This window comes from Pelodiscus sinensis, chromosome 16, assembly GCF_049634645.1.
Source record: "Pelodiscus sinensis isolate JC-2024 chromosome 16, ASM4963464v1, whole genome shotgun sequence".
NCBI lineage: Eukaryota > Metazoa > Chordata > Testudines > Trionychidae > Pelodiscus > Pelodiscus sinensis.
This window is the reverse complement of record NC_134726.1, coordinates 2,451,122-2,466,341: the sequence shown is the minus strand read 5'-3', so window position 1 is coordinate 2,466,341 and position 15,220 is coordinate 2,451,122. Positions and strand designations below refer to the sequence as shown.

At 45.1% G+C, this 15,220-nt stretch overlaps 1 protein-coding gene across 2 annotated transcripts in view; it reads left to right on the top strand.

Moving 5' to 3' along the window:
* Nucleotides 1-15,220, top strand: part of RAB11FIP3 (RAB11 family interacting protein 3) — a 109,860-nt gene that overhangs the window by 28,905 nt on the left and 65,735 nt on the right. For both annotated transcript variants that reach the window (XM_006113864.2, XM_006113865.2), the window contains exon 2: nt 5,246-5,339. In XM_006113864.2, coding sequence (XP_006113926.2) covers nt 5,246-5,339 — 94 coding nt within the window. The remainder of the gene's footprint in view (nt 1-5,245; nt 5,340-15,220) is intronic.

Sequence of the window (15,220 nt, the reverse complement as noted above, 5' to 3'; positions counted from 1 at the left end):
CCCAGGAAAAGAAGGCATGAAAAGACAACTAAATGAAAAGCACAATGAGAGCAGATCACTGTGAAATCGCGCACAACTCTGTGCCATACTTGTTGTTGACGGTTGAAATGTGGATGTTGGGTGAAAGTAGTGTAGTTCCAGAAATCGTTACTGAAGCAGGTTGGTACTTGACAAGTAATTAAACCTTAGGCATTGAGCACTTTGGAAAGCTTCCTCTTTTCACCGACGTTGGCTAGCTAGAACACCTCTTGACATCCCTTGTAGACTTACAATTCCGTGCAGCATTCCATAAGGCTTGTACTTAAAGGGTGGTCACAAGGCATTGCTGAAGTTGAAGGTCGACTTTTTAAAAATTAATTCTTGCTCTCATCAGCAAGCAAAACATTGATTTGGTGTGAAAAGTTTTGCTTTTTTGGTGTTTGTGTTAATACGAATGGCAGGTATGTACGTACATACCTATCTCTATCAGATCTTGTTTTGTCTCAAGATAATGATTCTCTCCCCCCCCCCCATATCTACTTTGTAAACGAACTCTCACTTCCTATTTCTGTTTCATGCAAAAATACGCACTAACTTTGTATCCCTATCACCGCAGTAAGCTCATACACATCAAGAAATACAACTGCTCACATTAGAACAGCCTAAGGTCGAGTATCCTGTCTGCCAACGGTGGCCAATGCCAGATGCCCGAGAGGGAATAGGAGAACAGGGAATCAAGTGATCCTTCCCCTGTTGCCCATTCCCAGCTTCTGACAAGCAGCCAGGATGGGCAGAGATGGTGTCCCTAGCCTCTAATAGCCATTGATGGGCCTGTCGTCCTAGCCTTTTTGGGAAAACCTAGACTATAACAGGTTTTCACAGCATCCTCTGGCAAGGAGTTCCACAGGTTGACTCACTGTACATTTGCTCTTTTGAGAAACAAATACTGTCATCTATCACAGTATTTCTTTCTTACAACTTAACTATGTGCGTAACATGTTGTCGTGATGTTTAGTAAATGAGAACGAGAGGGGACTCCTGTGGCCCATGAAAGCGTGCACAGTCTCTAGGTGTCTGAGTGGAGGTGTGTGTACGTAGCAAGGACACAGAGAATGCTGGGTTAGGATCTGAATGTAGCTTGCATGTGGGTGCCTAGGCTTTGGGGTCTGACTGGAACGGCATAGGCCGAGGTAGCTCTGTTTCCCCGCGGGCGGACAGAGGGTGCCGATGTGGGGTATGGCACAGACCCGTCCGCTTCCTGCCTTGGAGCTATAGGGATGCTCCTCTTCTAATATCGGCGTGTTGACTGAGGGCGGCGGTGGTTCTCTGTTGCCTGGCTCCGGCTCAATTCAAAGTAGCTTACCTCTCTCCGCCCCAGCCACAGAACGATCCGCTGCCTCCTGATGTCAGTGAGGCACTGTGGGGCTGGCCCCAAGCTCCGCAGCACCCCTCGCTCTGTAGGAGGCTCATCTTCCCGCCTGGGGGATAACTGCGCTGTCTCTGCCAGCTTCATTCTCGTGGAGGGTCTCCATAAACAAAGGGGATTCTGGCTGAGTGAGGGTCACTTTGTGCAGCATAAGGTGAAGCTGGTGCACTGGAGAGCCTGACCCTGTGAGGACTGCTGCAATATGGCTTCGGACTGGTGGTGCCAGTCGGCCTGCCTGGGTGCACCGGGGGATTATTGGCCGGCTGTGCCACTGTGGAGCTGGGCTCTGGGGGTTTGGTGCAAGTCGGTCGTGTTGTCCGCAACCGTGCAATTAAACCCTTCTGCCCGCTCGGGGTTGAGTCTTTGTTATAGTGTTATACTGCGTAATGCCCATAGGCCTCAATCAAAATCAGAGGCGTGCTGTGCAAAGCACAACCATGCTTGCAGGCCCTTAGAGTTTGTAGAATCCTAGAACTGGCAGGGACCTCATGAGGTCATCGAGTCCAGCCCCCTGCCCTCCTGGCAGGACCAAGCGCCATCTAAATCATCCCTGACAGGTGTCTGTCCAACCTGCTCTGACATATCTTCAGCGATGGAGATTCCACAATCTCCCTAAGCAATTTATTCCAGTGTTTAATCACCCTGACTGTTAGGAAGCTTTTCCCTGTGTCCAGCGTAAACCTCCCTTGCTGCAGTTTAAGCCCATTGCTGCTTGTCCTGTCCTCGGAGGCCAAGAAGAACAATTTTTCTCCCTCCTCCTTGTAACACCCTTTTAGATAGAGGGGACATGATAGCCGTTTTTAAACTGTCTTCTTTTTTCTAAACTAAACAAGCCCAATTCCTTCAGTCTTCCCTCATAGCTCATGTTTTCTAGACCTTCAATCATTCTCGTTGCTCTTCTCTGGACCTTCTCCAATTTCTTCAGTGTTCTTGAAACGTGGTGCCCAGAACTGGACACAGCACTCCAATTCAAGCCTGGTCAGTGCAGAGCAGAGCGGAAGAATGACTTCTCATGTCTTGCTCACAACGCTCCAGTTAATGCATGCCAGAATCGTGTGTGGTTTTTTTTTTTTTTTTTTGCAGGTGTCTCACTGTTGACTCATATTTAGCTTGTGGTCCACTATGACCCCTAGATCCCTTTCTGCAGGACTCCTTCCTAGACAGTCGCTTCCCATTCTTTGTGAGAAACGGATTGTTCCTTCCTAAGTGGAGCACTTTGCATTTGTCCTGGTTAAACTTCATCCTGTTTGCCTCAGACCATTTCTCCAGTTTGTCCAGATCACTTTGAATTTTGACCCTATCATCCAAAGCACTTGCAACCTCTCCCAGCTTGGTATCCCCTGCTGTTCGTGGTGGAACAGCTACTTGCTTGAGGCTGTGTGCATGGATACATTCTTACAAGCTAGTTTTCTTTTAAAGCACTTTTTCAGTCGTACAGGAAATTGGACTCTGATTAAAATCAAAGGTTGAAATGTGAGGTTAGCAGTTTGTTAGCAGCTAATAACAAATACGTGTTTTTTCCAAAAACAGGAAAAGCGGTTGGGTTTTTGCTTTTCACCTCCACTTACTTAAAATAAAATCTAACAATGCCCCACTCCCGCAAGATGACGGAATTGGTTTTGACTTAATTTCCACATTTGGGGGACAGTCCTTTAATTGACACGTACGTCTGTGTGTTGCTCTGTTGACTTCAGCGGGTCTCCACTAATCTACCCTAGCTGGTCCTGGCTTGACTTAGACCTAAGAGATTTTTTTTTTTTCCCCCCCTTGAGAGGTTACTTCAGCCCTAAAGAAGTTCAGGGAGTTTGATTGAAAACAGGTTTTGAGACTCCAAGGTGAGGTACTGTGGTGATAAACTCTACTATTGCCAGTATGTTTAGTTTTCTCGAAGATATGCTTGAAATGAAGAAAATGGGCATTAATTTATTCTTAAATTAGTGTACATTTGTCAGTCTGGCACATGGGGGTCTGATCCTTATATCCTTAAATCTGCACACTTTCTGTCAAAATGCAATATTTTAACTTTGTCTAAGTATTGTACGGTTTTTTTATTGGTTGAAGTAACTTTTCCCATACCTAGGTTCTCTGAGCAATTTGCGGGCTGGCATGCTCTTAGTTCTTTTTGAAAGCAAAAATGTTCCAACACAGAACATTCATACAAGTAACCACCCCTATACATCACGCTGGTTTTAGTTTCACAAGTTTAATTACGTGGAGGAGACACCTACCTTAAAATGTTTGTGGTTTATTGCTTGTCACTTCCTGTGCACAGCATTAATGGTATGTTAGCAATTGGTTTTTGTAGGTGGAGACTTTCTATAGCAATGATGTATTTCTCCCCTCTTGGAAATGTTAGAAACCGTGCATGAGAATGTCAGGGGTGCCACGGAACCTTCGATTAAATGTCACTGAAGTGCGGGTGCCCTTTTATATACAAATACGGACCTGTGCCCAATGATGGGCCATTCACAACCCATTGACAACGCAAAGGGATGTTTCTAAGCTTGGTAAACTCCACACTCCTGCTTCTCCCATTCTTGCTTGGTTTTGGTTTCTTTGTAGGTGCAAGGTTTTTCTCAAAATAACTAGTGTTTTGTCACCTTTTTGTCAAGTGCAAGCAAAAATAGAGAAATTATCTAAGCCCCAGCAACAAGCAACTCTGAGCAACTGGAATCCAAAATCAGTTTGTATTCAGAACTTATTTGGTGGGGGGTGGAGGACCCAAGAGTAGTTTTATTTATTTATTTTGAGAGGTACACTTCAGCCCCAAAAAACTCCTGAGAATTTGAGCTTCCTGATGGGATCCTATAAATGGTAAAGTTGAGGGGAAAGGAGGCTGTGACTTGGAAAGTTCTGTACAGCAGTTCGAAACAAATTGTATCATTTCCATTGTGTCTCTCTTCAGTGTCTGCACTTCCTGTTTTGTTTTAGATTGTGTGTGTATAAATATAAAAAATGTTTTTTGCCTCAATGTCACTTAAAAGGCTAACTTGCTAAAATAGCAGTTGAGGAAAGTGACGAATAGAATAGTTAATTCTAAGAATGCTGAGAACGATAATTGTTTGGCTGAAACAAAGGCTCAGTAGCAGCCATTGAGGGAATTAGATGCATCTTTTTGAAGTCCTTTGTTTGGACTGCCGAAAAATGACTTTGGTTTTGCTCTCTAATTATATCTCTTCTGTTTGAAATGCCAAAATTATCATTGCCAGTTTGCCAGAAATGTCTTATTTCTCCTTTATCTCTTATTCAGTACTAACCTCCTAATCCCTGCTAGCTGCTGATGTGATATTTCCCCCTCCCCCACCATGCCCTGCTCCCATTAAACGTTACCTCACCATGACCGGGTTTCCAATTATGTCTAAATACGTTGCACAGATTAGTTCGCTACTGTTGAATCCTCTTAATTGGGACCCCCTAAGGGACAGCCTATTGTCCCAATTAAGCACCTGTCCCAATTAAGCGACTATTTAAAAAAGTGCTGATTTGAAAAGATTTTAAGTTGAAACAAATATTGGACTGACTCATATTCACTTCATTTCATCTTTAGAACGCCAAGTCCATCAGCTTCGGTATTAAGACTGCACTTAGAACTTCGCTCCCATTTAATGGTTCATTAAATCCCAGCTACCTCTTGGCCCGGTCTGCTTGTGCCCCACTACATAGACGTCTTGTTGGCATGGTATCACTGAAGCAGAACTCTTTGCCATTTGCTCTCACGAGGCTGAATCTGCTGCCTGAGACAGTCCAACAAAGCGCCCTCTGAGTAGTCTTCCCAAGTGCCATATGCGGTGTCTGAAATGCTTTGCTGTGAAATTTGTAATACCGGTTTTGTAATTGCAGGTGAAGGACCTAACAAAATACCTAGACCCCAGTGGACTTGGAGTAATCAGCTTTGAAGACTTCTACAGCGGGATTGGAACGATCAGAAATGGAGGTTGGTTTCTTTGCTATTACAGTATGAGCAAAAGGCAAGATCAGATTTTTGAAATTCAAGGAGTTAATCCCATAGACCAATTGCTTGATGAAAATAGTTCCTGGGTTTCCTGTTCCCTTTAGAATGCTTTATAAATCTTTTTGTCAAGTATTGACATGATTTCCAGTATGGCCTTATGTCAAGTATTGTGTTGATGTCCCTCACCAAAGGCGCTTAAGTAAAGTAAGTTGTCAGGCAAGGTCCTTTCATGGATTGATTACTGGTTAAAAGACAGGAAACAAAGGATAGGAATAAATGGTCAGTTTTCCAAGTGGAGAGAAGTAACTAGTGAGGTCTCCCAAGGATCTGTGCTGGGATCAATCCTATTCAATTTATTTATAAATGATCTAGAGAAAGGGGTAAACAGTGAGGTGGCAACGTTTGCAGATGATACCAAACTGCTCAAGATAGTTAAGACCAAAGCGGACTGTGAAGAGCTTCAAAAAGATCTCACCAAACTAAGTGATTTGGCAACAAAATGGCAAATGAAATTTCATGTTGATAAATGTAAAGTAATTCACGTTGGAAAAAATAATCCCAACTAACATTCAATATGACGGGAACTAATTTAGCTACAACTACTCAAGAGAGATCTTGCAGTCACTGTGGCTAGTTTTCTGAAAACCATCACTCGGTGTGCAGCAGCAGTCCAGGAAAGCAAATAGAATGTCAGGAATGATTTAAAAAAAAGGGAGAGAGAATAAGACAGAATATCTTATTACCTCTATATAAAACTATGGTAGGCCCTAATTGTGAATACTGCGTACAGATGTGGTTGCCTCATCTCAAAGATCTATTGGAATTGGAAAATATTCAGAAAAGGGCAACAAAAATGATTAGGGGTTTGGAACAGATCCCATATGAAGAGAGATTAAACATACTTGGTCTTTTCATCTTAGAAAGGGGGAGAGTAAGGGAGGGATATGCTAGAGGTCTATAAAATCATGACTGGTATGGAAAAAGCGAATAAAGAATAGTTTTTTACTTATTCTTTCAATATAAGAAGTAGGGGGTCACCAAATGAAATTAATAGGCAGCAGGTTTAAAACAAACAAAAGGAAGTTTTTTTTCTTGCTGCGCACAGTCAACCTGTGGAACTCCTTGTTGGAGGATGTTGTGAAGGCCAACACTATAACAGGGTTCAAAAGAGAACTAGAGAAATTCATGGAGGCTAAGTCCATCGATGGCTGTTTACCAGGATAGGCTAGGAACCCCATTCCTGCCCCTGTTTGTCTGGAAATGGATGACCAGGAGAAGAGATCATGTGAGGATTACCTGTTGTGTTCCCTCCCTCTGGGGCATCTGGCATTGGCCACTGTCGGCAGACAGGATGTTGGGCTAGGTGGACCTTTGGTCTGACCCTGTATGGATGTTCTTTTGCTCTTACAATGACATGAGGTCTGTTGTTTTTTGTACTGTATGAAGAACAAACCAGACTTGTTTTAGGCACACTTAAAATAAAAACCCCTTCTCTGCTACTATGCTGTTTTTCACATCTAATCAGAAATGAGTTTCCATAAATGTATGCTGAAATTAGAGGAAGTAATCTATTGAGTTGGGGAAACTCCCTTTCAATTTAGTCTGTACTGCATCTTGCGATTTTTCCAATGGGGTTGATGGTTAGAGACAGAGTCAAGTGATTTAACAGTGCTTACGGTATGTGGCTAATTCTGAGTTAGGATGCAGAGCTTCTAAATTGCTATTGCAGATGCACAGCTTTTTGCTCTGACCACTGAAAAAATACCGTGTGTAATTAACGTCTGACAAGAAGCATATGTAGTAACTTGAGAGTCTTGAGATCTTTTACTCTTTTGTAACCTTGGTCATACGATCCCCTTTTCGGTTTTTGCTCTAGCTTTTATTGTAAACTCCTAAGGGCAAGGTCGTGTCATGTTTGTCAGGAAAATGCCACAAGTGCCGATGATGTTATACTAATCTCAATAAATCTCCCACAAAACAACCCTTCAGACATGAGGATGCCTGCAGGAGAAACTGTAGAAGGAATGCTATGTACCTGTTACCGGTACAATGGCACTGCTCTTACTGTTTTCACTGGGGCAACTGGGTTTCATGGACAGCATTAAATAGGGATAGGGGCCAGAGTGACCTGGACAGATTAGAGGATTGGGCCAAAAGAAATCTGATGAGGTTCAACAAGGACAAGTGCAGAGTCCTGCCCTTGGGACGGAAGAATCCCAAGCATTGTTACTGGCTGGGGATGGAATGGCTAAGCAGCAATTCTGCAGAAAAGGACCTGGGGATTCCAGTGGATGAGAAGCTGGATAGGAGTCAACTGTGTGCCCTTGTAGCCAAGAAGGCTGATGGCATATTAGGGTGCATTAGGAGGAGCATTGCCAGCAGATCCAGAGATGTGATTATTCCCCTTTATTTGGCTCTGGTGAGGCCACATCTGGAGGGTTGTGTCTTGTTTTGGGCCCCCCACTACAGAAGGGATGTGGATGTATTGGAGAGGGTCCAGCAGAGGGCAACCAGAATGATTAGGGGGCTGGAGTGCTTGACCTATGAGGAGAGGCTGAGGGATTTTGGTCTGTTTAGTCTGCAAAAGAGTGATAGAAATGTAGCCGTGTTAGTCTGGTCTAGCTGAAACAAAAGGCAGGACTATGCAGCACTTTAAAGACTAACAGGATGGCTTATTAGGTGATGAGCTTTCGTGGGCCAGACCCACTTCCTCAGATCAAATGAGGAGAGTGAGGGGGGATTTGAGAGCAGCCTTCAACTTCCCAAAGGGGGGGGGGTCCCAAAGAGGATGGGGAGAAGCTGTTCTCAGTAGTGACGGATGGCAGAACACGGAGCAGTGGTCTCAAGTTAGTGGGAGAGGTCTAGGTTGGAGATTAGGAAAAGCTATTTCCCTAGGAGGGTGGTGAAGCACTGGGATGGGTTCCCTAGGGAGGGGGTGGAATCTCCATCCCTAGAGGTGTTTAAGTCCCGGCTTGACAAAGCCCTGGCTGGGTTGATTTAGTTGGGATTGGCCCTGCCTTGGGCAGAGGGCTGGACTTGACGACCTCCTGAGGTCTCTTCCAGCTCTGTGATTCTATGATTGTATAAATGATTGTTCTCAGCCCTTTTAGAGCACATTTTCTGTTTTAATCTTCAAAATGCTGAGGCGGGGTCTTGATATGTTCTGCACTGAATTATACAAAACATCCCGTATGTATTTTCCTCCATAAGTGTTCCAACACTGTTACTTATTTTGGCATCGATAATACGGTGTTTGGGTGTTCACCAAACGCACGGTCAGAGAGCTATGCTGACACAACAGCAGTGCCGGTGACACCTGTTTTAGAATCGCGGCGGTGCGAATTCATTGTTTTGTTGTCTCTAGTTCTCTCTCTCTGTTTGTTTGTGTCTAATTCTCCCAGCACAGAAGTTAGTAACTTAATGCAAGTTGATAACTTAATGGGTTAATAACCTCATGCAAGAATCCGGATTGGCTGTTAATTGCATCACGCTGTTTTAATACCCAATGCTGCAAAGAGCTGCAGCAGACGCATTCGCACGCCTCAGTGTGACTATTCCTGTTTTAGAGCAACACACCCACAAGTGTGAAAGGAGTCGGGTTTTACTGAAACCCCCTTTGGCAAGGTCTGGTTCCAGGCGCACGTTCGCTCTCACAGGTGGGAGTGGCTTATGGCCACTTGGTTGCATGATGATTTTATAACCATTCAGCTTTTCCTTGGGGCGTTTTGAATGTAAATATTTGCAGCTCGGTGCAGATGATATAGCTCGAAGGCTTGGTGTGCTGCAGCTCTGTAATAAGAACTGCTCTTAAGTTTTGAAGAGGTAGCGAAGAAGGAAAAGGGCCATTAATCTAATAAATTGCTATCTGAGAAGAGCATCCATGAACAGAGCCCTGGCTAACGTTTCTTTTTAATAATTCATTGCCGTGGTGGGATGCTTTTTAAAAATTGGATCCAAGTAATAGGTCCAGAAAGTCAAAGGTGTTAAGACCTTTCTTACCATGGCAACATGAAACAATTTAAAAGATAACTGAGTTTGAAGTTTGACTTTTGTGCTGCCATGGTAGCGAATACACTCCACATTCCCTTATGTTTTTATTAATCCTAGGACTCCAAGTAAAGCACAGTGTTTCTTAATGAGTCTGAGGGTTGAATAGTTTATTTTCAATGGCTTCAAACCCTTAAGGCCCTTCAGTTGTGCGCACTCGATTGGAAACAGCTGCTTAGGAAGGAGTAATGGGGAAAGATGTGGAGGTCGTAGTGGCTCACAAGCCAAGTACAAGCAAGCTATGCCCAGGAAACGACTCCATCCGCGAGTCACCTTCTGCTCCTCAAGACCCCAAAGCGCTGGGCAGATGTTCAGGAGGTCACTAGATGTTCCCTGCAGGGCTCCTGAGGGCAGGCTTCCTCTCAGGGACATTGAGACCTGCATGGGCAGGACTGGAGCAGACGTGTGCTGAGGGCCCTGCTTCTAGGGTTGCCAACTTTCCAACGAAGGTTGTCAAAAAGCATTTTTATGTCATTGTGTAAGTGCCGAAAAATTCAATACACGCGGCTACAGAGGCAGTTGTGGGGGGGGGGTGGAGGGAGGGGAATTGCATGTGACCGGCCCTGTCAACCAGTGAGTCCAGGCTCCTCAGTTAACCGTGCAAATGGCTACACGTCCACGTCCCTATTTCTAACTGCACACGACCAACTCCCCTGCCCTGCTCCATTGCTCGCGCTTTCCACCCTCACACGGGGTGTTTGTGTGGGGGGGGGAGGGGCACTCTGGAGTGGGGCTGGGAATGAGCGGTTTGGGGTTCAGCAGAGGAGTGGGGTGCAGGAGGTCAAGGCTCTGACTGAGGCCAGGGATGAGGGGTTCAGGATGTGGTGGGGGACTTGGAGTTGGGTGCAGGGGAGGTTTTGGATGCTGGTGATGCTTACTGTGGCTCCCAGGAAACAGCCACCAGGTCCCACAGCTCCTAAGCACATGGGCAGTCGGGGAGGCTCTGCCCTCGTTCCTACAGGCACCAGCCCCGCAGTTCCCATTGGTTGCAGTTCCCCACCAGTGGGAGCTGTGGAGCCAGCACGTGGGAGGAGGGGAGACTGCACATGTAGCCACCCACACACCAGACTTTTCACAGCCCTTTTCGTCTGGGTGTTCTGGTCAGAAATCGGACGCTTGGCTGCTCTGCCTGGTTCCCAGAATTCTTGAGACTTCAGAATCCCAGACTCCTGCCGCTTTATGCTCTGCGGGAGCAGACTGGCTGAGTCCTCCTGCTGGACTCTCTCCTGGGTTGGCTTCCCCTGAGCAAGCTTTTCCTTCTGCTCTGCTGAGTCCACGATCTGTGGTCGGGGGAGGGACACGCTAGTCCTCCCCAGTTACAGGAAGCGCCCTACAAGAAGCCACTCACCCATTAGTGCAGCTCTTCATAAGATTCTCCCCTCCCCCTCCTTCCTTGCATGCTCTGATCAACTGGGACCTCGTTAACGCTGTTGATGTGCGTAATGTCCAGCTTCAGTAATGGCAGTTACCGTGCCAGGGTGGTAAATGGGGCAACTTGCCATTTCAAGGGCTGCAGACTGTCTGCCCTGCTTTGAATTTGGCTCATGTTGGAGAATGAGACGACCTTAAAATGCCTGCTTGCTAACCCCTGAGAGACGCTGCCTTCGAAGGCGGGGCAGTCTTCCCCTTTTGGAAGTATCCCCAGCAGTGCAGTCCAGTGACAAACAGGTGCCATCTGTATTTTAATAGACGTTGTGTCTGACTTGCCTCACGCATGCTATTGGGGGAAACTGAGTCGCAATTTTGAGTTTTTTCCCTTCCATTGAGTCTTTTAACTTGGTGGTGATCTCTGTGGTCCTTGGGTCATGTGACTCATCCTTTTTCTCTATTGCTCTTTCTCCACTTTGTACCCCTTTCGGTTGTGTTGGAGGAAACTCCGAGTAACGCAAAGATCTTTCTCCAGGGGCCCCAGTGTGGTGTTTCCAGTTGGGGAGGGGGAGTCTTGAGAGGGTTCCGGAGCAGGGGCTTCTGGTGAAAGTGTCGCCAGTTCTTAGGGTTTGTAGCTCAGGGCTCCCAAGTTTGGGCAGGTTTTTGTAAAGCCCGAACTCCTGGCATCAGGTGATTATGAGAGTCTCGGGGGGGGGGGGGGGGGGGGCGGTTGAGGCACAGTGGTTGATTTTGTTTGTTTGTTTGGGGGATTGTTTTAAGCAAGTTCTTAGCCATCCTGGATGCAGAGAGAAGCTTGAAAACAACCCTCTCCAGGGTTGCAAAACCAGACACTCAATACAAAGAATCCGACCTTTATTATTTTACAATCTTGTGACTTTTTGAGGTGCCTGATCTATGACTTTTTTTTTTTTTTTAAAGGGGAATGTGGCTTGGCCAGTGGATAGTCTACTCAGACTGGATGTGCATTTGTTATCAAAACCCCATTGGTGCTTCTCTGGATTTGATAGCTCTAGGGGACATGTTAGCACAGATGGAGAAACTTGGTTGCTCACGATCCACTGATCAGTTGTGGCTGTCTGCCTGACACACCATATGGTGTCACTTGATGCTTTTATTTCATTATTTTTTTACAGCTGTTGAGCTGTTTTATTGAGGCTGTTCCAGTTCTGCATGAAGCAGTCGTAGTGTGTGACTTACAACCAGGAAGAAGGTACAGGATGCATGTGTGGAGGGAGAAGACAAGACTTTTTATACATCTAGCCTCCTCTTCTCCATCTGGTAACGGAAACCCTTGGTTCTCACAGCTGAAATGCAGACCGCCCAAGGAGAGTTTGCCTACAAAAAATAAAAAGCCTTCAATGCACCAGCATAGACAAAACCCATGTTCACGTGCACTCAAACATTCTTAGCCAGCTGGTTTTGATATGCAAATTAAGGATTCTGGTTTAGAGTCCAGAATTCTAAGTGTATCCCAGCTAGTGCTTTGCAGGTATTCTGCGGCAGAGGCTGTTGGTAGCGTGTAGTGAACAGTAGAATCGTTAGGGGTCATAGGCAATCAGTTGGAAATAGGAAGTGTTGCGTGATGTTGTGTACGCTTGATGAAGAATGCTAGATTCTCGGTGCGTCGGGACGTGCAGTCTGTTTGCTTGGTCCAGGTTTGGTGCTGAGATTTTTACTCCTATGGTGTCACGATTGAAAAGATTGATTAATGGCTCTGCTTGTGCCCAGCCTGTCCTAAACTGCCAACTATTAGGCGTTTTATTCCATGGCTGAAGGTGGAACAGCAGATGCCTTTGGAACTGTCACGGGAGCACAGGAACTGCCATGAATGTAAAATCGGGATTGATTCAAGAGCAAGAATGAGTCAGAATTACTGACCGCTTTTCTGTGTATCCCATTACGCCGTGTCCTTGCACCGGGACCGGGGATTTTCAGGGAGAGGATGTTAACTTCTTCCCTCACCCCTCAAAACAGGCTAAACCCTAGGAATTAAATGTTTCTGTGAATATTTATGGTATTTCAGTAACAGACTCCTAAGGGAAGCATCTTAGTAGCTCAGAACACATTTCTTGATGCCGACGTAATTTCACAGGGTAGAGAGGCAGCGAGCTTTCAGCTGGCTGCAGGTAACTCCAGTGCAGTACAACTTGTGTAGAGAGATGAATAGCGAGGGGGGAGAAGGTTAATTTACTCACGCTTAAGGCATCTTTGTCTTGTTTCGCAACTCAGATCTCTTGTATTGATGCGGATTTAAATCCCAGCTATTCGACCTGGGGTTCTCCTTGTTCTTGGTTCTCCCGACGTATTAAAAGATGTGCCTGTTAGCCCGTGGGAAGAGGTGAGGTGGGTGTCTCCCCCAGCGATGAAGGGGGCAGTCTTTCTTGCCCCACGTGACCTGAAGCCCCTTTTGAAAAGACAGAGAAGTATTTCAATGCATCGTCTCCTTCCCCCAGACTTTGCTTTAAAAAGCTTTACCCCCCTCCCATAAAAATGTGCTGCTTTTCCCCTCATTTGCGGAGGGTGGTTCAAGCGTCGTGGTGTCTTTAAAAAACAAAACAAAACAAACTTCTCATTTGTGCCCCAGAGCCATTGAGAACTGGCCTGTTGGTCCATAGCAGATGTGGACCAGCTGCAGGGCTTGTGTCCGCTGTTTCAGGAAGGTGTGTTACCCACCATGCCACCTAATGACGGAACAGGCTGATGCAGCTTAATAGTCCATTACAACGCCAGCTGTAGGTTTTGCGTAGGAGTTAATTGCTGTTACAGAGAATAAAATTGTCCTACAGCTATTGGGGTGGAGACCACACTGCAGTCGTGAGAAGAGCCTAGGGAGGCACAGAGCAGTGGCTTTCAGCACAGTTACACCTACCCCTGAGGATATACAGAGGTTTTCAGCTCCTCTTGATATTTGCCTAGTTTTACAGTAGGCTACGTAAAAAGCACCAGCAAAGTCCGTACATATTACTCTGTAGACCATACACTGAAATGTAACTACAGCTTGTATTCCAATTGATTGATTTTTTTTTCTTAATGATTCCTGTTATTTTTTTGACTGCTGCTGCACATTGAGTGGATGTTTTCAGAGAACTATCCACTGCGACTCCAAGATCTCTCGCTTGAGTGGTAAATAGCTCATTTAGTCCCCATCGTTTTACACACACAATTGGGATCGTTTCCAATGTGCGTTACTTTGTATTCATCGACATTCAAATTCATCTGCCATTGTGTTGCCCAGTCATCTAGTTTGGTGAGATCATTTTGAAGCTCTTCATAGTCTGCTTTGGACTTAACTATCTTGTGCAGTTTAGTACTGCCCAAGACTCTCCTCAAAGAATTCTAGTAAATTGAGGCATGATTTCCCTTTACAGAAACCATGTTGACTTTTTCCCAACAAATTTTGTTCATCTGTGTCAGACAACTTTGTTTTTTACTATAGCTGTAACCAGTTTGTCCGGTTCTGAAGTTAAACCTACTAGTCTGTAATTGCCGGGATCAACTCTGGATCCCTTTTTGGAAATTAATGTCACATTTGGCTATCCTTTCGTAATTTAAAGAATCGGTTACAAACCACAGTTAGTCGTTCCACAATTTCACATTTTCAGTTCTTTCTGAACTCTTGGGTGAATGCCATCTAATTCTGGTGACTTGTTACTGGTTTTAGTTTATCAATTTGTTTCATCACCACCTGTAATGACACCTGAATCTGGGACAATTCCTCAGATATGTCTCCTAAAAAGAATGGCGCTGGTTTGGAAGTCTCCCAAACGTCCTCAGCCATGAAGACTAATGCAAAGAATTTATTTCGTTTCTCTGCAATGACCTTATTGTCTGAGTGATCCTCTAGCATCTCCATCATCCGGGGGGCCCCCACTGATTGTTTAGCCAGCTTCCTGCTTCTGATGTACTTAAAACATTTCTGTTGTCACTTGTTGAATTTTTGACTAGCTGTTCTTCAGACTCCTTTATGGCCTTAATTATATTTTTATACTTCCGTCTTCCTCATGAGGATTTAAAGTCCACTTTTTAAGTGATGCCTTTCTCACTGCTTTTTTATTTGGTTGTCAAGCCACGGTGGTGCTTTTTTAGGCTTTCTTATTCTGTTTTAATTTGGAGATACATTTCAGCTGAGTGTCTATTATGGTGTCTGAAAAGTTTCCATGCAGCTTGCAGGGATTTTCCTTTTGACGCTGTGCCTTTTTAATTTAACTGACCTCCTCATTTTTGCATCGTTCCCCTTTCTGAAATTAAATGCCACGTGTAAGTTTTTAAAGTGGTGGTCCATTTTAGATTCTCATTTTCAGAGAGAATTGAGCAATTTCAGCCCAGCAGGTATTTTACTAAGGTAAGTCGTAGGACAACAGCAGTCGTGCAAGTTACCTTCTTGCGACTATATGTAGGTATCGCTTTGGGATGAAAGAGTAGCACTT